At 43.4% G+C, this 20,657-nt stretch overlaps 2 protein-coding genes across 2 annotated transcripts in view; one reads left to right on the top strand and one right to left on the bottom strand.

Moving 5' to 3' along the window:
- Positions 1-20,657, bottom strand: part of ZNRF1 (zinc and ring finger 1) — a 183,776-nt gene that overhangs the window by 11,448 nt on the left and 151,671 nt on the right. The window lies entirely within an intron of this gene.
- NUP93 (nucleoporin 93) overlaps positions 6,024-20,657 on the top strand; it is a 30,536-nt gene continuing 15,902 nt past the window's right edge. Inside the window, exons 1-6 of the mRNA XM_082489443.1 lie at positions 6,024-6,144; positions 13,059-13,133; positions 15,311-15,400; positions 16,785-16,924; positions 19,108-19,240; positions 20,005-20,162. Of these exons, the coding sequence (XP_082345569.1) occupies positions 6,025-6,144; positions 13,059-13,133; positions 15,311-15,400; positions 16,785-16,924; positions 19,108-19,240; positions 20,005-20,162 (716 nt within the window). The 5' untranslated portion in view covers position 6,024. The remainder of the gene's footprint in view (positions 6,145-13,058; positions 13,134-15,310; positions 15,401-16,784; positions 16,925-19,107; positions 19,241-20,004; positions 20,163-20,657) is intronic.

Consider the following 20,657-nt stretch of genomic DNA (forward strand, 5'->3'; position numbering starts at 1 on the left):
GGGATGCCTGCAATGGCAGAGCTTGTGGACGGAGGGCTGCAAGGTGAGGATTTCACCTCTGAGGTTTTAGCGATGCTGGTGGTAGCTATTCCTGTCTATGCCATCTGCCGCTGTGAAATAGCCCTTTGTCTCCTAACGATCTCTCTGTTCTCCTCCCGCTTCTCTCTTTAGATGCAGAATATGAAGCGGTGTCTCGTTGCTGGTTGTACAACCGGTAGCATCTCCCCTGAGAGGGCAGCTCCTGCGATATGGGTCGTGTACTCCCGGTGCATGCCTGATGCCGTACCTCCGTATCCGTGTTACAGTCTGCAGGCGTTCGTGCCAAAGTCAAACCTTGCCTCTGGGATTGCAGAAAGCTTTTAGGGCACGTGTAACTCTGTGAGCACAACCAGCGCTGTTCAAGGCCCAGACTTAAGATATATATGAACGCATAAAGCTGTTTTGTGGCCTGAGGTTTTTGAGGACCAAAATTCTCTGGTCTAAAGCACATCTCTCCCATCTTTCCGGCCATCCTTGTTCCAGAGAGCTCTGTGTTTGCTTATAGCAGATGGACAGTTGTCTGCATTTATATACATCCGTGAAGTCTAAATGTCCAGCGACCAAGAGGTAGTGCACCACTAGGTGGCAATGCAATAACCCCAGGGAATAAATACTGCCAGAGCAGCCGGCCGCTCCTCACTTTCCTAACCTGTGAAATATTGGCCACCGAAGCCTAGAGTGACAACCCCCGGAGCTCTTGTTTGGCCTAACCGAGCAGGAGTTGTCTCGCAAGCAGTGGCAGGAGCCCCAGCATCAGCTACTGCAACTCCCTCTTCTGAGGTTTAGCAATTAGCCTGTAATTAACTGAAGCAGCAATTGTCATGCTGCAGTCATAATGTTTAGCACAAGGCATAGGGCAACCTTTTTCAAATGTACCTCTCCTCAGTGAGACATTACAGATATTATTTGGAATCTATGAGGGTTTTCATTTGCTAAAGGAGTAGTTTTTCAGATTGAAAAAGACAATTATCATCCCCTAATTGGCATTCGGCGTAATGTAATCCCTTAAACGGACCTAGTGAACTCTCTGGGAGCTGGGAGCTTTCATTAAGAACGACGCTCAGCTTGGATTTACTGACTTCAAGGGAAGTTCAAGCACATCTTAAATTACTCTGCTGATTACCATCATTGCTGTGTACCTTCCCAGGCAGGTACCTGCTCAGCTCGGGGCTCACATCCCTCCAGGGAGAGAGGGCAGGAAGGTAGGACGTAGATATCTCATGGCTTTCAGGAGCCCCATGCTCACAGAGCAGGCAGGGACCCAGGGCACCCACGACCTCTGCGAGCTGCAGTACCCGCCTCTGTGTGCTCAGCACCTTCCGTTGGGTCCGGATAGCTGTAGGTTTGCATATTAGCCAACGGTGGGCTTTTTTTGCTTGTAAAACTGGTGGCGTTGTTAGGATACGGCAAACACACGGTATTCTCTGCAGCATCACATCCCTACCATCAGAAATGTGGCTGTGTCTTCTGCTCCAGTGTTGGTGTGGGCTTTGAAGGTTTAGAAGCACTGCTTGTTACAATTCCAGATAACTTTTCTCCAATTTAGGTTGGAGGTGGGGAAATCAAATAAATAAATAATAATAAAAAAAATAACTCATTGCCCTCCCAAAGTCCTTCTACCCATGCAAACATGGACAGGCTTTACAAAGCCACGTCTCCATCCCTCTCCACCTCTCCTGCGCGGAGCCGGAGGTCTTGTCCCGGTTGGGTGGCTGCAGCAGCCCTTGCCTTGGTGACAGCTGCTGTGATAGTTGGTCCCCAGACATGCGCGAGGATCTGGATTTAGCTTCCCTTTTTCAGGTTCTAACTGTGCTTTCTCCGTGGGCATTGTCTTAACGATAAAGCGGGACACTGCAGACGATGAAATAGAGAATAGGTGGTGTAGAAGTGGCCGCTCCCTTCCGTACGTAATTCAAGGGCTGTTTCTGGGGGGACTGCATCGCACGTCTGTCTCGGAGGATGGCAGTTTGTTCTCTATCTGGTATACAGAAAGGGGTCACGTTCCTATTTCCAGCTGAAGGGGGTCACAGGCTGTCCCACACCTCACATGCTTGTTCTACATATTTCAGAAGGAAAGGGTGCAATGCCCTTTATTTCACGTACTGGTGCTGGGTAGCGGGAAGGCAGACGGCACACGCCTGTGGCGGAGTTAGCTGCCAGGTTTCTTCAGTTTGGGGAGATTTCAAACCCTCCTCCCCTCCCAGAGCTAGGCAGCAGGTCTGTGATACCTGTGGCTGCCTGTAGCACTGCTGCAGGACTCTTTAAGACCTACCATAAATATATTTTCCCAAAGGTCTAAATCCCTGTGACAGCAAGCTTCTGTCCTGCCACAGGATCCGTGTTCCCCTGGAGATCCTAAGCTCTACCTGGGTTGCGTGGATGTTGTGATGTTGTCAGGCTGTTGGGGCAGGAACCATTTATTTGCAGGAAGATGTAAAAAACAAAAGGGCACGAAAGCCTCCCGATTCCTGACAAGTTCGGTCGGACACTGCTGCAATTGTGTCTCCTCGTTGTAAAAGCATAGCGTGGTACGTTGAATTTCCACTCCCTGGGTCTGCTAGCAGCTCTTCGTTTGAGGGCTGTGGAGTTGAGTGCATGGACTTCAAATATTAGCACTTAATGGAGTTGATAATGTTATTTTTGATTACTTCACAGGGAGACAAAACCTTCTTTTCCCTTTTTTTGATATGAATAATGATTAAGTTGAAGTCTGGGAGTACAAATCAATTTTGTTTGTTTAATTGGTGATATAACAGTAAAAATGCAAAGTAAAGATATTCAAAGTTAGGGGGTAATAAACGTTTCCTGTTTGTTGTCTGTGTGTGTTATATTGCAGTTTACCCCATGGCTAATGTTTCAAATTCAAAATATGGTATGTTTCCTAGCATGAGTCATGGAAGTAACCTTTGAGATAAGGAGCAACAAACACATCTGTTCATGTGCACCTGACCTCTTTGAGATTTACTGATACACTGAAAATTAAAAATATAATTCTAATGTATCTTTTTTTTTTTTTTTTACCCACTCCAGCTGTATGCATGGAGAGAGGCTGTGCGGTAAACTTCTCCCTTATGCTTTCCAACTATTTACTTTATTTCCATCCTTCCTCAGCTGACTATTTTTAAGGCTCCTATCAGTTCCTATTGGGCCTCCAAGACCTTCACTCCTGCCTGAAGCTGCCAAGTCAAAACCCTCTTTTTTTTTTTTTTTTGACATACTCAAATCCAACAATCTTATCTTGGCTTATCGCTCCTGCCAGCTTTCATCCTCGCTCCCTCAAATGGAGAGCAAGAGGAAGCAGTTGCTGGGACACAGAGATAAAAGAGAATAGAAGCAGGACATTTCACTAGGATTTAATGCATATTAAAACAGGGATTAATGCATTTTCATTTTCACGTTGCTCTGTGTGGGCATCTTACTGTACCTCTGGTGAAGTAAAGTGACCTTTAAACTTCTCAGGAGTGGATTGGGGAGAGAGCTGCGAGCACTTCTCAGCGTTGAAAGAGCTGAGTACTACAATATGTATCTGATGGTAGTGCAAGGCTGACTTTTTTTTTTTTTTTTAACTGAAGCTCTGTTTCTCCTTTTCTGCAGGGATTCCTGAAAAATGAAAAAGATAATGCATTGCTGTCAGCCATTGAAGAGTCTAGGAAGAGGGTAAGTTGGAAACAAGCACCTTTTTTCTTTTTTTTTTTTTTTTTTTTTTTAAAAGAGAGGGGGAGGTTCCCCTAAGGAATTAATAAATCAGATATTTAATAAACTTAAGAGGACTGTATTGAGAATATAGAAAAACTACACATTAGGGAATAAGTAGAATTTCCAGAAGAAATACAAGTCAGTTGTATTTCAGCTGCAGTATTTTGTAGGGTCGCGAGGCTCACGATGTTAAATCTGTTTGAACAGAGCAGCCGTTGTTCATAAGGCACGGCACGCTCGCTCCAACCCTCTCCGCATGGATGCTGCCTTTTCTAGTGATGATAATGCTAGGATGTTTATTTCCTTTGAGAAATGCTGTGTGCGTGGACTTCCTGTACAGTGATGATGCTCAGTGAGTTTATTGTAGCTGTTTCTCCAGGTTTCAGGAGTTGAAGTACATACGACCTCATTCAGGCTTAGGCAGCAGAAGTGCTGTAAGGTTTGATTCTCGTGTCTGTAGAAGAGCCAGAACACCATACTGTATCACGCTCTCCAAAGCAAATCTCTCAGATAAGAAAAAAAATAAAAGAAAAAAAGGTTTTGAAGAAGATGCTATAAGAAAGCAGGAGTTGTCGCTTAGGCTCAGGGTTTGCTGAGTCCAGTTTTCTGCCCTCAAAAAGGATCGATGCTCAGACAGTCTGGAAGAAAAAGAGACGGAGACAGAGTTAGCCTTCCCCCGCTCATCTCCTGTCTCTTCGTCTCCAAGCACGTAGTTGTTTTAAGGATTTTCTGAGCTGGAAGTCGTTTTCTGATGTGAAATTCATCTGATCCTGTTTCTGAATCTACTTATGCTTTTGGTATCTGTCGTGGTCTGGGGCAATGATTTCCACAATTGAATTATGCAGTGTGGAAAAACGCTTCCTGTTGTTTGTCTTAAAACTGCTGCTTGGAAATGTCATTGCATGTTTCCTGGTGCCTATGTTACGATTGTTTCCCTCCATGTACACTTGGGGCATCAGGTTTAGAACTGGGCCTGCGTTTCTTTCAAGTGATAAGAAATAGTAGGTAAGCATTATTAAGTTATTTTAATTACATATAATTATACTGTAATTACTGGAGCATATTTAAAACCCTGTCGAAATCATTATAGTGAAGGTAAGGATAAGACCTGTATTCTACCACGACAGTATAAAGTGAATTGATGATATAAAACAAAGAAACGCAAATCTTATCCTCTAGTTGCATGCATGCACCATAATTAGTTTGCCAAATGTCACTGCTTCTTATCAATTCATTTATACTGGGGAATGTTTTGCCCCTTAATTGACAATATCCTAACAGTGGGCCATAATGAGATGAAAAACTAACTCAGCCAACCAAGACACTTAGTTATGTCCACTGCAGCACAAAGCTATGTGAAAGACAGAGAAGGTTGGGAAAGAAAAATAAGTGGAAGATCCAATATAGCTTATTCTCTATTTAGAATTAGTGGAAATACTCTTTATTTCCTGTCCTGGTATAGTCGAGGCTGCTGGTTGGCATCATCCCAACAATAGCAGGAAAGGTAATGAAGCGTCTTCTCTATCCTAATGCTATTGCCAAAATAAGGAATATGGAGGGGAAAAGCTGTTTCCTTCTGCGAGTTCCCCAAACTGGATCTGAAGACAATATAGCACGTCAGCCATTTTAAAGGCAAAAGGATGTTTCTTCTCCAGATGTGATTTTCCTACATGCTTTCTGGAGTTACATTCCTGATGAGAGAGACTCTCTGATTCTTTGGTACTGGTTAATTTTCCTTGATACTTTTATTTTTATTTTATTCTATTTCCCATTTAAAAGAAGAACATACCGGTAAAGACCTGAAAATGAAATACGGGCAATAAAGACATGTGTCTTTTAAGAATGCAGTAAGTCAAACCTTTACAGCCTCCAGGGAGATGAAAAATTCGTTGCCATTAGGGAAGTTAGTCTCAACAAATCACGCAGAACAGTGGTGACCTGGTTATTGCGTCCATGCTGCTAAATTAAAGAAAGTGTATTGATTTCCAGCCTGCTAAGTTCTCTGTGTATTGCAGTACCATGGAAGACAGACAGATTGACTGTTTTGCCAGCTGGCTGTGTGAGAGTTGTCTTAGTTCCATGCACACCTACTTTCTGAATCCCCTCGTACCTGAAGAGGAAACCTGTTAAAATATTATGCAGCACATCATTAGCTCTTGAGGGCTGACCTGGTTGATTTATCTATTTTCTGTTTCATTTTTGAGCTGGTCCGTTAATAGCAGAGCTATGCTGTTTGGTGCTTCTGTGTGTTCCTTAGCTCTTGTTCTTTTTTGCCAACAGACTTTTGCTATGGCTGAGGAGTATCACCGAGAATCAATGCTGGTTGAATGGGAACAGGTGAAACAAAGGATCCTTCATACCCTGCTTGCGTCAGGGGAAGATGCTCTCGATTTCACCCAGGAAAATGAGGTAGCTGTCTTTCTAAACACATCAATCACGCACAGCATGCAGGCAGCTGGCACTCCAGCACTGCTGAAACCACCTCTGGATTATTCTGTAGCTACAACTGTGTGAAAACGTGAAATATCAAATCCCTAATTAATTCCAGAAAGGCTGTGACTAGCAGAATGCATTGTCTAGCAAAATATCAAACCTTTATGATTATTTTTATTGACTGATGGGTAAAGACAATGGAGCTCCTGTTGCTGGAGCTGTTTTAAGCAACATACACGCAAGCTGAAAACTTCGTCACACTGACACATTTTAGGTCAATATACCCAGGGGACGGAAAACACATTGGGGTAAACTTCACCTTCAGGAAACCTTTGCAACGCTAATGGGACCAGGCAGTTTCTCAGGTGGAACTGTTGCTCACACATAGGTCTTAGAGTGTCTGTTTCCTTTATCACAGTGTGCTAGCCAGGATTTATGGCTTTTCTCAGGAGGCTGACGAAGTCTCTCAGGTTTCTTGGTAAAACCAAATGAATAGTAAAAAAAAAAAATAAAAATAGGGGAGCATGTTTTCATTTTTACCTTGCTGTCTCATGCAGTGCAGATCAAAATTTTGTGCTGCTCTAGTGTCAGCAATCCAAGGTTGATCCAGTAGTGACCAAATCCTTTGGGCAAGACTGACCCTGTGTTTAACATGAAAAGGTATTGGCTAGCAACTTAAAACATTCCTTATTTTATGTTACAACTTGAAACTTTAAAGTTTATTCTCTTAAAGCAAATGCTCCAGTTATGAGTAGAGTGAAGCAGAGTTACGCACAGAGATGTGGGAATTCCACCCCTCTAAGCTAGAGGCATCGGACATCAGCCGGGATCCCTGGAGCACAAATTTAAGATCACAGGCCCTGCGTGATGCTCCATGAAAACTGTAACCATGAGAAGAGAGGCGATAGGAGGTGGGGGAATGCACATTGCTGTGTTTTCAGGCCAGAAAACAGACACAGTTTTTTATAACCGTGTTCCCCAACCCCCTTTTAAAAAAAGAAAAAAAAAAAAAATCTTGTTCATTGGAATGACTTATAGAGCTGCAAAGTGCATTAAAATGAAAAAAGCCCTTGGTGTTAATGGGGTATGACCTGTATAGGGATTTGAAAATAATTAAAGTTGTTAATGAAATGTCCCTTTCTGATTACTGTTCCTTTAAATATAGGTTAATCCCAGTTAGCATACATCTTTTTATAGAAGCTTTCTTCCCCAGAAACTATTTTACTGATACTTTACTGTGACTTCTCGGAAGGTTGTCCAGCTTTCCAATATTAGAAATGCTAAATAATGCAGGCTGAATTAATTTAAAAGTGGGAACAGCTATCCCATTATTTTAGGATGCGAGTCTGAAGGCTTGGCAGCTATTCTCATATTCTGTCTTTGATTTGTGTGTGAGTAACTGGTGTGGGGTTTTCCTTTTGAACTGTGGATATTAACTGCTTGGAAAAGCAATTTAATAACCTGCTCTGAAAAGGTGAAACCCCTTTCCTGATGTTTCAGAGTCAAATGGACACTACCCCCAGTCCATGGCACTCGAGATGCCAAGCACCAAATTGGAAGGAGGGAGGGGGGGGGGGGAGAAAACCCCCTCTAATGTTTTTCATGAATGAGTTTAAAGGCTCAATATACACTATCACTCAGTAATACTCCACTTTACGTTTCAAAGCGCTTGTAGTATCACTATGTCATTTCAAGAGCATTTAAAATCCTTGATATATTCTAGTCTTAGCCTCAAGAAGTCAAAGGTCTGAGAGGTTTGAAGTGCATCTACTGTGTTAAAAGCCTGTTATCTAACCTCCCCACAGCAGGTTGTTCTTCTAAAGCCTTGTTCCAGTCAAATAAGTTTTTTGTGTGTGTGTGTGACACAAACAGACACAGCCTGTGGAATATAGTAGAGGTTTAATTGATATCCTCTGGAGATGGAGAATCAACTGAAAAGGCACAGATCCAAATGCAGCAGGGGGCCGATCTGCCTGTGAGCCAATTCTCAAGCTTTGGGCAAGCTAATTTGGGCAGAGTGAAATACCAACACATTATTCATGGAAATAAGACCAATTAACAGGCAAAGCTCATGATTCAAAGAACCTAGCGCAGGACTTGCCATTAGGGTTTTCTACTCCCCCTTGTCCTCCAGCCTGGCCTTCTTCCCGTAAGGGAAAAACAGAGCTAATAAAAAGGCGCTTCTTGGGCGAAAAGGGAGGAAAGCCCGGGTTTTCTTTTCACGGTATCAAACACACGTGTTCTCAAGGTGTTTGTTCCGAGACTCGTTCCACGAGCAGCCGAAGCATTTCTTTTGTCGTCTTATTCCAGGTTTTCTTTCTTCTACTCCCACCGCAAGCTCTTCCCCTCCTGCTGTCAAGCAACCCGCTCCCGCAGTGACGGAGAGACGCTGTCGCGCTCGGTTTCTCTTCTGCCCCTCTGTTATCTTCTCGTCTTATCCCTCCAGTCCCAAGGACTGCGAGATGCTCTCTGCTTCTCCGCCGCACCGCGGTGTATTTTGGGGGTGTTTCTCCAGCTCAATCTCCTGCCTAGTTATTCGCCGCATCTACTGGCCAAGCCGTTTGGAGTGCTGACAAAATGTCTGCCCAGACTGCTGCTGAGGAATGTGCATATGCAGATGAGGGTGATGAATAATGCATCTTTACATGCACGTGGTTTGGTGCGCGAGCGAAGCTGAACGCTCGGCTGAGTACAAATGAAGGGAGGACTCCTGTGAAAAGCGGCATCGTTAAGGCTAAATAAATTTGAAGATAAAAAAGTGACGGCAGCGCAGTGTAGCTGCAGCTTGCACGAATGGATAATATTCAGAATAAATATTGCAGTTCCGAAGAATGGTTTGGAAAAACCTAAATTCAGGGCAGGGAGAAGCAAATGTGGTTGACAGAAACAGCACAAGCTGTTTAAGCAATATCAGACTAGAGATGCAGAAAGATACGTGTGTGTGTGTGTGTGTGTGTGTGTGTGCACTTGTGCAGCCCTGCGTGCATTACCCACTTTTCTGGTTTTCCTTTTGCTGCGCCAGTTAAGCTCAAGAACCTGACCTGAAAGATGGGTCTTCTCATACGCACCTAGCAGCTGTTTTCAACCCATCTTTCATAATGTTTTCCTTACTTGAAAACTTGGTAAGTTCTGACTTGCCACCAAAAGATATCCTCCCAGTTCCCCCACCAAGGGAATGCCGGTCCAGCCGCTGGTTCCCACCTACGGACGGATTGCCTGTGCAACTCTCCCTTTCTGCAGTTCAGAGTGAAGAGTGGAAACTGCCTTCCCCACGCTGACTCACTGCTTCAGTTTGCCTTTTGAAATTTCCTTTTAGCACAGCCATGAGAGAGTTCAGTGAGCTACTGCTTTTTTTTTTTTTTTTTTAACTTTAATAATTCAAAGATGAAGCCAGAATGCAAGTATGAGATGGAAAAAAAAAAAAAAAAATAGGCAATAAGCTTGCTCCCATGGCTCTTGGCGTAGGAAAGAAAAGCGAGACAAATTCTCGAGTTCCTGAATTTTTTTTCCTTGCTGAAATGCCAAGTCGGTAGTGGATGTTTAAAGAATTTAATTTCAATGTGGCGGTTCTCAGCTGTGGCAGACTGTTAAAAAGTGATCCTCAAAACCTAACAGCGAGGGTGGAATTAAAATTGGAGGAAGGAAAGAGGAAAAAAACCCAAGCCCCGGAGCGGTTATTTCTCAGTTTCAGGCGTGCGCTTTTGAATTCGGATCCTTACCTGTGGGTTTTAACCCGTCAGTCACACACCGCGCTCTGGAGCGGCAGCCACGTGGATGCTCTTTGGTGCTGCAAAGCAGCAGCGGGAGGAAAAGGAACCAGATTCACAAAACAAAGCCCCAGTCCTTCTGTTTCTAGTGTTCGGGCACTGGTTGAAAAGTGACACGAAGTCGCAATGTACCCTTCTTCACTTGCTTTAGAAGATGAAACCTCATCAGTAATTAATGACAACGTCCATAATTTAGCGTTACTTTAAATAACTCTGCAATTTATCTGGCACGGCATAGGGGAAGGCTGCAAAGCGCTATTTCTGCCATCATGTCCGTTTCCCAGGAAACCTGCTTTAACAGCTGCTTTGTTCTTTAGAACAAAGAATTTGTCGGTTTTTAGGTGGGTTTAAAGGAATTTTTGTCAGATGATTTGGCACCGAAAGAAAAATGCAAATGCTTCTGAATATCAGTATCCATTAGGAGTGACTGTGAAGAGTATTTTTAGTGTAAACTCAGCAGCAAGAAGAAAAAGTGGGATTTCTTTTGGGTTTTTGGTAAGGCATTTTTATATTGCCTAAGGTCTAAATGCATCTGCCTGATTTTAGAATCAGATTGGACATAATTTAAATTGCACTGTGACTGAGAAATTAACGCAGTGATAAACTAATTCCAGCAATTTTAAAGGATTGTCTGGATTTAGCTTTGATACCTTCATTCATTTGTATTTCACTATATCAGGGACAAACACAGCTGAATTTTTTTTTTTATTCTGTAATCAATTGTATGCTACGCAGAAAGCAGTTCTCACAAGTATCACGAAGTTCTTATAATTTCTCAACAGAGGTCAATGCCCTTATCTTCTCGTATAAATTCCTGGCTAACTCGGAACAGCTTCTTGGCCATTGCAATTGTGTCACTTCATTGGTATTTAAATTAAATTGCAAAAATTGTCCTGATCAAAACTCCCGGACTAGGACAGTGCATAGTCATTGTCTGGGCACGAACGTGTGCTCATGAGCGTAGGGGAGGTCCTACACCATGGAAGATAACCTGGGTTAAACTGATATCAAATTAAAATTACAAGCGTTAGGGAATGACCGAAGCATTGTTCGGTGCATAGAGAGATCAGTAACGTGTCTGGAAGTTCATGTGTTTGTATTATTTCATTTCAAAGTTGGGATACGGTTCCCAAAAAAGTGAGATTCTTTTGAAGACCCTGTCAGCATTTTGTCCTCATTTGAAACAAACTGAATGATGGCACCATCCGGAGAAAAGCTACTCGTTCCTCGGCTTTTTGCCAGAAATCCACGCAAGCCAGGCCGTGGCAGGAGCGCTGGTCCTGCCGTGCTGCGCCCTGACGGGTGTTGGCAAAGCTGAACTCTAAAGCTGATTAAACTGAAAGTGAAAACTGATTTTTTTTTTCTTTTTTTTTTTTTTTTTTTTTCCATTGCATTTGGGCTTGGATGGCTGTTTGTACAGGCAGCAAGGCAGTCACATCTAACCGAACTCTTCCAGGAAAAGACTAGGACGTGTCCGTAGGCAATGCTTGCACGTGATGCTATCTGCACAATAAAGGACCGACGTTCTGGGTAACTCATGAGAAAAAGTAAAGTTTGGACAGTATTGCTAAGGTGCAGTGTAACAGCTAATGAGGATGTGCAGCTAGCTGTAACCCACTTTGCTGGGAAAAAGCTTGATTTTAAAACTCTGCAGGTATACCTGCTCTTTCTCCGAAAAAAGTTACAGATTCCAGTTTAGAATATAGATGGACTTGCCTTGGTTTGTTACCAGATAACTCAACTTCTTGGTGTTTGCTCAGCTGCTTTCAGTATTTAGCTGATGTGCATTGCATCCTCTCTCCTGGTGGAAGCAACCAACCATCTTAAATCCTCCTAACTCCCTAAGCGAGACACCTGGAGTAAGGTGAGCAAGATTTGTGCCGAGAGGTGACATCTGTTACCAGACCAGCTGTACCTGGGAGAGTCAAATGAGCTTTTGGGTTCAAAGGCTGAAATTCAAAGGCTCTCGCTTCGGTTTCGGACCTGAAAACCTGCTTGCTTTTGTGAAAGCTTGTCTGTTCCTTTTTGCTTGCCCCAACTATGTCAGTTGGCTTCATAATAAATATTATGCTTCTATACTGAGCTTGTCTTGCTTTTATCTTCAGACCATCGTGGCTGTAGCACTGCCTGTGAAGCAGCTGATATTAAAGGACTGCTTACCTCAAAGGGATCTGTCTTTAAAATGATTGCACTTTATTTTTCAAACCCAAGACTTGCAGTGCCGATGCTGAAATGAAGAATAACATTTTTAGGAAGCAGGAAACATCGGAGATTTTTACATACTTAATTGGGAGTGTTCTTTCCTCCAGAGTAGCGAACATCCGTGTTCGATGGTGACTGTACTGAAAACTTACCTGTGGTTTGTAGTGAACGCTTACAAGAACAGCTTTATGCAGCATTAAACTATTACGGAATGTTGTATTTTGAATTTTTATAAGAGCGTACATATTTTCCATGCCATGTCTCCATCAGCGGTCCCTCCCGGCTCTACACTGAAAATATCTCAAACCTGGCATAGTCTCTGTGGGTAGAAAGATGATGTTTTGGGGTTGTTTTTTTTTTTTGGGGGGGAGGGGTGTTAGGATATTGCCAGCATCCTTCTTCCTCCAGCAGTGGAGAAGGACTTTTCAGCACGTATTTGAATGCTGCAGTCCCATTTTATGTCTGTGTCATGGTACAGGGACAAAACTGGAGTGTCACATTTGCTGGACTGGATTCTTTTGAGCTGGTCTATTAATTCTGTGTCCTTGCTGTGGTGGAGGCTCAGACTAGATGCTTTGCAGCAAGACACTAACGTGACAATAAGCAACCTTTCAAGAAACAAAAGGAAGGAATTAAAATTACAAGGTGCTATCGAGAGACACTGATGTCCTAATTCTAGAGAGCTAATGGTTGGTTTGTGCACTGAATACGGAGGATTTCTGTCACTTTAGAAAGTTTAAGCTATATTGGGAAGATAACGGGATATTGCAGTGAGAGTAAGCGTTTCACTCTGTAGATAGTTCAAAACCCTGTTCTTAGTTCTGTCGGGAACACGGTTCTCTGTTGTTCTTTAGGAGTAGATACGTTGGTAAAATGCATTGCAGTAATTTTATACCTTCTTTTATACTTCTCATGAAACAGCCTAGCTACGTTGGCGAGTTGGGTCCTCCAGGTCGCAGCTCTTTGGACAGCGTGGAGATGGCCTACGCTCGTCAGGTGAGTGGAAATGAAAAAACATAATTAAACATTGTTTTCTACAGACAGAGACAGGGAGGTGGGGAAAATAAAGACCTGTGAGCGTAGCGTGTTAGAAGATACGGTAGGTAAAACATGAAGATGTCTGCCGGGAGTTAAAATGCAATTGGAAAATACAGAAACGTAGCCTGACTTTTTAGAAGAGTACTCACCTGTCTGCTGCAGGAGTTTTTTTATCAAAAGGAGATCCTGAACACCATATATGACTGTAGAAACAATTTATGCTCCTGTAGTAAACTGAAACTCCTTTAACCTTTTGAAAAAAAAAAAAAAAAGTTTTTTAGAATTCATGTCAATGCGTAATTGCACGCAAATGAACACTTTATATTCTCTTTATTCTCACGTGTGCGACATCACTTTTCTAATGCGTGCGTGTAGGAAAAAGCATGCTGAAGTCTTAATCCTGATGTTTGTCAAATTATATCCGATTTTAATAGCGTCGCTTATGAGAAGCTTTAGTTCACCAGCTATGAATTAATATGTCTGGTGGCATTAGGCTCCCTCTGAAAATTTCCAGGGAAAACTGATAAACCTTTACATAACCAATTTGTTACTTTTGTTATTTGAGATGATCTGTTTACCAGCACTGTTGGAAACAAAATGAAAGAGAAGGACTTGATTTTTCAAAATGGACTATGTGAAAGGACGCAGACAAAGCGTTGCCTAATTTGCACACAATTACTGTGATTGTGTGCGTTGGCTCAGTCTTTGCTGAGCCAGATAGCAGCTTGTACATCTGTTTTTCTGTGGCTGCGTTCAGTTATGGTAACTGTGAAGGAACGAATTGCAAAATAGGGTGCGTGGTTGTGCTGGTAAAGTCTACATTTGATTTAGTGGTTGTTAATAGTACATTAATTTGTTTCATATCTACTGTAATATACCTGTATTAAGGGTCTTCCTTATGGCATAATTATGTTCTTGCTTTGCGGCTGTCAGCGTTAGTCCCTGATGTTTTGTGACTATGGGAAGCCCAACCTCTCTAAGCCGTACTCCTTCCAGGTGTAGCTGCGGAATCACCGTGTCTTCCTGAGGGTGGGCGGGTGGGCTCTCGTCAGGTTTGCAGGTCGCTCGTGATGTGACGTGGAAACGTGGCATTTGTGGCCAGGCTTTGGCTACCAAAACACTTGGTGCAGTCGCCGTGTGCTCCTGGCAGGCCCTCTGGAGAAGCTGGTCTGGCCGAGATGTCCTTAACGTCACCGTGCTTGAGTGCAAAAATACCCGAGTTTCAGCTCGTATGGTTTCGGAGGGTAGTTAGGAGTCCTGGAGATCAGGTGGTCCATGCTGGTTCAGTTTATCAGCAGCCATGAAATGCGTTTTAATTACGCTGAAATGATTAGTTGTTCTTCGTGGATAGTTCAAACTGTTTCACAGAAACGCGGTGAAGTCCACGTACGTGGTTTCACTGATGGTAAGTTCTGGTTGCGATCCTGAACTCCGCATCTCGTTTCCGCACTGGGCATGTTGAAGTAGTGCATGCAAAAGGGACTTTAAATACGACAGCACTGCCTTTCTAGCATCGAGAATTATTATCTTCAGATGTAGCTGGAAGGACTTTGGGCTGAGAGTAGAATAAACAGTAGTAGAAGCAGCTAAATTAAGACCGAGATTTAAATCCAAACGGGTGTGTGCACATGTGTGTAAATATGTTTAAGGGCAGGTTTTGAAGGGACAGGTTTCTCTTCTCGTTTCCCTGTGTCAGATTTCCCTGAATGCTATCACAAACCAGCAAAATTCCGTTTCTTTTATGCCAGCAGGTAGGAGGCTGCCATGCAGGGGAGTATCACAGCCATCCAGTTGTCTGGATGCCTCTTCTGCATCTTTGTCCGCCAGCAGTGAGCTGCAGTTAGTCTAAGGGGACATTCAGCGCAGCGCTTTGCCGTGCAGAACTCCCGAACCGCTGGATTGCTGCCCACCTCCGGGCAGGCCTGGGGCTTTGGCGTGTTGTGGAAGCGGGGTTGGTGCTTGTGCCCATTCCTCTTGCCTTGGATCGGAAGCGGCTAATGTGGGAGGGAAGCAGAAGGGACTTGCTGGGGACGCTCTGTTCTTGAAGCCTGGTTGAGATTTTGCCGCTGTGGCCAGGCGGGAGGGAAGGGGAGTGATATGTATCGTTAAACTTGCTTATTTTCAATACATTTCAGATTTATATTTATAATGAGAAGATAGTGAACGGACACCTGCAGCCTAACCTGGTGGACCTTTGTGCTGCTGTTGCAGAAGTGGATGATAAGGTACTGCTAGTGAGGTAACATAAGGAAATGTATTTAATCTGCTTTCAGCTGTGATTAACAGCCTGCTGACGTTGGTGGAAAATACTGATATTGCCAAAAAAGAAAAATTAAAAGCATGGCTCCACAGAAAACGCAGAGCCAATACTGGAGTCTTCTCTGGAACAGCAGGGCCCACCTGTGATGAACTTGGTCATGGTGACAATTTCTTAATACAGTGAGGAAGAAAAGAACGTGACTTCACTGCACTGTCCCGTCATGAGTGATGAGCTGTCGGGGGGGAAAACAAAATTGCTTTTCATTTTAAACGGGTTCTGTTGTGTTTGGTTTTCAAAATGTGGTCTCCATATATGTTTTGAATATATTTAGCTGTAGGTGAAGGGTCTTCAGTCAGACCCCGCTAGAGCTGAAGTAGGCTCCCATAGCAAAGCGTGAAGCCCCTAGGATTGACTTTAAACCAAAGATCTGCTGCTTTTCTTTTTTTCCCCCCTCCTTTAATTGCATTGCCTTGATCCACCCCAAAAAAGCCAAACATGCAAACCTGGCCACCTTTGAGAAATCCTTGGAGGAAAATACTGCATGAGAGTCAAGTCATGAAAGAACTTTGCAAATGGGGAGAGCAAAAACCTGCTCGGAAGCTGAGGGGCAAATGCTTTGGTCAGCTCTGATGAATTACAGGTGTGCATCTTTGCCTTGAACAGCTCTGTTCATTTTTCTAGGGACAGTGCGGCGAGTTTGAATATTCTTGCTGCTTTGAAGCACCAGGATCAAATGCCTGCCCTTGCTGGAGCTAACAGTGCTGTTCCATCTCAGTATTTTGCTGGTTCAGCAGGGACAGTCTAGTCTGTAGACACTGATACGATCTCGTCCTTATTGAATGAGCAGACCTGGATGGCTTTCAACATTTCTTTTTTTTCAGACCTGAGTCTTTGTCCAAGTGATCAGTGTCCTTTAGATATTTCTCATCACAGCTGATTGCACAGATTTCCAATGGTAGCCACAGCAATTGCTTATGTGGGAAGCTGATGTTGTTGTTGTATTTGCTGATTGGGATGTACAAGCTGGAAATGGGGAAGGAGTCTGAGCACCAAGTACCCAGCCTAGTTTTGGCAATCATTGTCAATCCTTGGTGACAATTGCAGGTACAATATTTATAGGCATCTTCTTGCACAAGAATTATGCAGAGAAGCTTGAGAAACTTGAATTCTGCAGGACAGAAGTGGCTTACCTTCATGACAGCATCCGCTATCTCCATTACAAATCTGAACAGACATTACTGTTGTGGTTTTATGCTTTTTCTTAAGCATGGAAACACCACGTAGCTCAAAACAGTGTTGCTTGTTCGTCTCTGTACTAATCGCTCTTGCATGTAATGGCTTGTTTATAGAACGTCTCCGAATTGTGGACCATGGTGAAACAAATGACCGATGTTACCCTGGTTCCTGCTAGCGATGCCTTGAAAGTCCGGACCAACATGGAGGTGCGTATGGAGTTCGTGAGGCAGGCGCTGCGCTACCTGGAACAAAGGTGAGATGAATGCTCTGGGTAGCACGGTGTAATAGAGTTCCCTAATAATAAGCCAGAAAGCCTTTGTAATGCATGCAAACATATTAACAAGTCAGCTACCTCTTGCTGCGTACAGAAGTGTCTGTGGCCTGTCTTTTCTGTTCTGCAGGGCTTAGAGCAGCCGCTTGAGTATAAAACTGTTTTAGTTAAAAACTGTTCTAGTTAAAAAGGTCTTGAATCTGTGGGGAGGTTGTTTAGAAGATGCAAAGACCTTTTATTCTTTCTTCTGTGTTGCCCTTATCCCTATGACAGATGTAGAATATTTATGTGAAGATTTTTCACTTGTGGAAAGAGATCTATTTCCCCTCTGCAAAAAAAAAAAAAAAAAAAAACACAAACCTTTTCTATACTCCCTTTCTGACTGCTGATGACTGTCAGGAACTAGTGCTGGGAGGAGGTGGACAGCACTGGGGACAAATCCGGAGCGATGAGCCGGGTTCTGATCATGCTATTTCTATACTGAAAGGTTTTTGTAAAATTTGAAGAGGCCGAAGCAGAGACACCTAGCAGTGATTTTCAGACTCTGGAAAGTGGTTTACTGTCTGTATCGGCAAGTATCACGGGGGTCTGAGCTCCTTGGCCAAAAAAGAGCTTGGAGCGTTGCAGGCGATGGAGCAGCCCAAAGCTGAATCCCCAGTTGGCCGTATTACCTATTCTCTGCACACGTGGATATTGCGGCGTCTCTTATCTAGTAGCTGCCGATGCAACGCCAGCAGCGGAAAGCAAACAATAGCCGCAGTGTAGCGCGTGGGCATTTGTTACAGATACAGATCCGCCATCTGAGCACAGAAAGTGCTGCGCTCTGATACAGCACGCTGGGAAGAGATGTTTTCGCTTCCTGGCACGGGTTCTTCTTGGCCGCTGACGGTGGGTTGCCACAGCTCGTCGGCGTTCCTTGTCACCCGGGGGTGGTGGCGGTGTGCCTGCCTGTGCACAGATGAACTGCCGCATCGGAAGGATCTTCTGTCTTCAGTTCTTCAGTCTCAGCAGTGTGCGATGAGCCGGTGACTCTTAACCTGATTTGCCAAACATCCAACCTGCTGAACTTTCACAGTCCCATTAACTGCTAACTGAAGTCCGCACCCCCCCCCCCCCCCGCCTTCCCAATTGTGGAAATTTGGCCCTGCAGACTTGATTTTAAAAAAAAAAACAAAAAAAAAAAAAAAACAAAAAAAAAAACAAAAAAAAAAACACGACAAAAACCAACCCGACAAACAAACAACCGTGCCTTGCTTTGTAGCTTTTCTTTCCTAGCAGGAATTGGGTAATAGTGGGGTGTTTCCATGCCTCACCAGCCTCTCGCATGTACGAGGAGGAGATGTAGTGCTGCTCACGGCTGTTCTTGTGTGAGTCGCTTTGGAGCAACTCTGATCTTAAGCCCTGAGAAGCACGTGCCTCGCTCAGCCATAATGTCGGTTATCAAGATACACCGATACTTGCCGATGTTTAGCGTAACCTTTCCGTTTTATAGTCCGGTGGTGCACAAGTCTGTCGTATGCTGCAGAGAAAAAAAGAAATTCATGTAGTTTATTGCTGCCGCTTATATAGGTGTTCCTTCAGTGTACACACTGTCGAGATTCCTGCTTCTGAACACGAATATTTGTTAAATTGACCTGCCTTGATTAAAGGCTTTGATGGGTTATTTTAGAAGCTGTTCTCAAAGCTGCCTTTACTGATTGTTTTTCGCTAAATTCCCTTTTTCTGTATGATTTTCTTCTGGTAAGTCCATGGCACTCCAGTTTGTATTTGCCCACAGGGCTGGGAGAAGAGACAAACAGACCTGTGGTGGTGAACTGTTCTTTTGCGACAAGATTGAGAGCCAAAGCATTAGGCTTTTTACCAGTTAAGTAATTGAGTTTAACTTAGTACTAAGAGAGCCTAACGAGAGGAGCCTCGTAACAGAGTTGAACCTGGAGCAGTACGCCGCAGACTCCAAAGATGGTTTCTCGTGAGACTGCTGAATACAAGGATCTTCCTGAATCGACACGAGTCTTTCCCTTATTTTGTTGTAATGATAATGTTTGAACATCAAGGTCGTTTGCTTTAAATTGCTAACTCGGTTGGATCTGAAAAGCAGTGGGTGTTTTTGTAGCAAGTATATTTCAGTCTGCTCACGCGTTTGTTTTGCTTGTGCTGTTTTTCAGTTACAAAAGCTACACATTTGTGACAGTCTTTGGAAACCTGCACCAGGCTCAGCTGGGTGGAGTCCCGGGGACCTACCAACTAGTCCGCAGCTTCCTGAACATCAAACTCCCTGCGCCCGTCCCTGGTCTCCAGGTACGTCCGTCGCTTTCAGCGACTGAGCTAAAATAATAGCACAAACCTGTTTGTTCCAGAACAGCCAGGAAACTAGCGCAGGCTCTAGTGGGTTTTCTGTCGTTTAAACTGCTTTTAGGGCAGCAAGCTCTTAGTCCTTCTCTAGAACTTTTCATGAGGAAAATGGAAGGTAGTAGACAAAATCACTTTGAGTTCAGAGCTAGTCTCGACGCACGGTGGTGCCTAGTAGTTTGGGTTCGGAATTCTAGAAATTATAGTCTCTTCTGGTGGTCTTTTTAGAGATCAACAAGCAAGTATTAAAATGCGTTATGATGTAATCCCCCTGTTTTGCTTTTTCTCTTTGTTTAGCACTTATTGTAAGATGGTGACACCAGTTGTTGATGACTAAACATGTAATGAATTAATCTGAATTGTAGCCCGAGCCTTTTATTTAGGAATCTGAATAACAATCCTCCTCACTTGCACATAATAAAGTGCATAGCTCTGCACCTGCAGAATTACCAGGTAAACAGGCAGGCCGGGTTGAAAAATTAAAGTTAAAAGTTAAATAAAAAAAAAAAAATACATTGGAGACTACATAGCTGAGTCTACCTGTCCTTTTCTTACCTGCTGAGATCCACAATTAGTTTGGTATCACAGAACATTTTCCCAAAATCAGTGTGTGGGTATAAGGGCAGAAATAATGAATGAGGCAATAAAGAAAACTAATACAAATATTCTGCTTTAAAAAAAAAATAAATAATTATTTCTTACTTTATTTTCAGGATGGTGAGGTGGAAGGCCATCCTGTCTGGGCACTGATTTACTACTGCATGCGCTGTGGAGATTTGGCTGCAGCCATGCATGTGGTGAAACGGGCACAGCACCAGCTGGGAGAGTTTAAAACCTGGTTCCAGGAGTACATGCACAGTAAAGATAAAAGGTAATTGGGAACTAGGAGGCGTCTTTGTGGGAGGGAGGGAAGGTGGGAATTGCTGTGGAGTAGTGAAATAATCAGTGGCTTGGTAGAAATACAAGAAGCTTGAGTCTCTTCTGGTGGTGATGGCTGCCTGGTGTTTGTATTACCTACCTAAATTACATGTAAGAAGTTTGCATATTTTAATTTGTGGCTTTGAAGTCTAGAAATCTCCATAGAGAAAGAGTTGTTTGAAAGTATGCAAAAATTTACATTTCAAAAATAATACAGTGGTGCAGCTTTGCTTTTTCACCATAGGATCTGCCCTGTGTAACGGTAGGATACTGCATACAATAGATCAGACTTAGTCTGCTCTCACAAATCCTGCGTCTTTTTATTTCCCCTGTCGCTTATTTTAGTTGAATTTCCTTTGGGGAATGCTTCTTACTACACCTCTTTTCATAAGAATGCCGCAGAGTAAAAGCAGGTAGTGATTGTTAGAGGCATTCACTCTCACATCTG

The sequence above is a fragment of the Vanellus vanellus genome, assembly GCF_965231255.1.
Source record: "Vanellus vanellus genome assembly, chromosome: 12".
NCBI classification, from domain to species: domain Eukaryota; kingdom Metazoa; phylum Chordata; class Aves; order Charadriiformes; family Charadriidae; genus Vanellus; species Vanellus vanellus.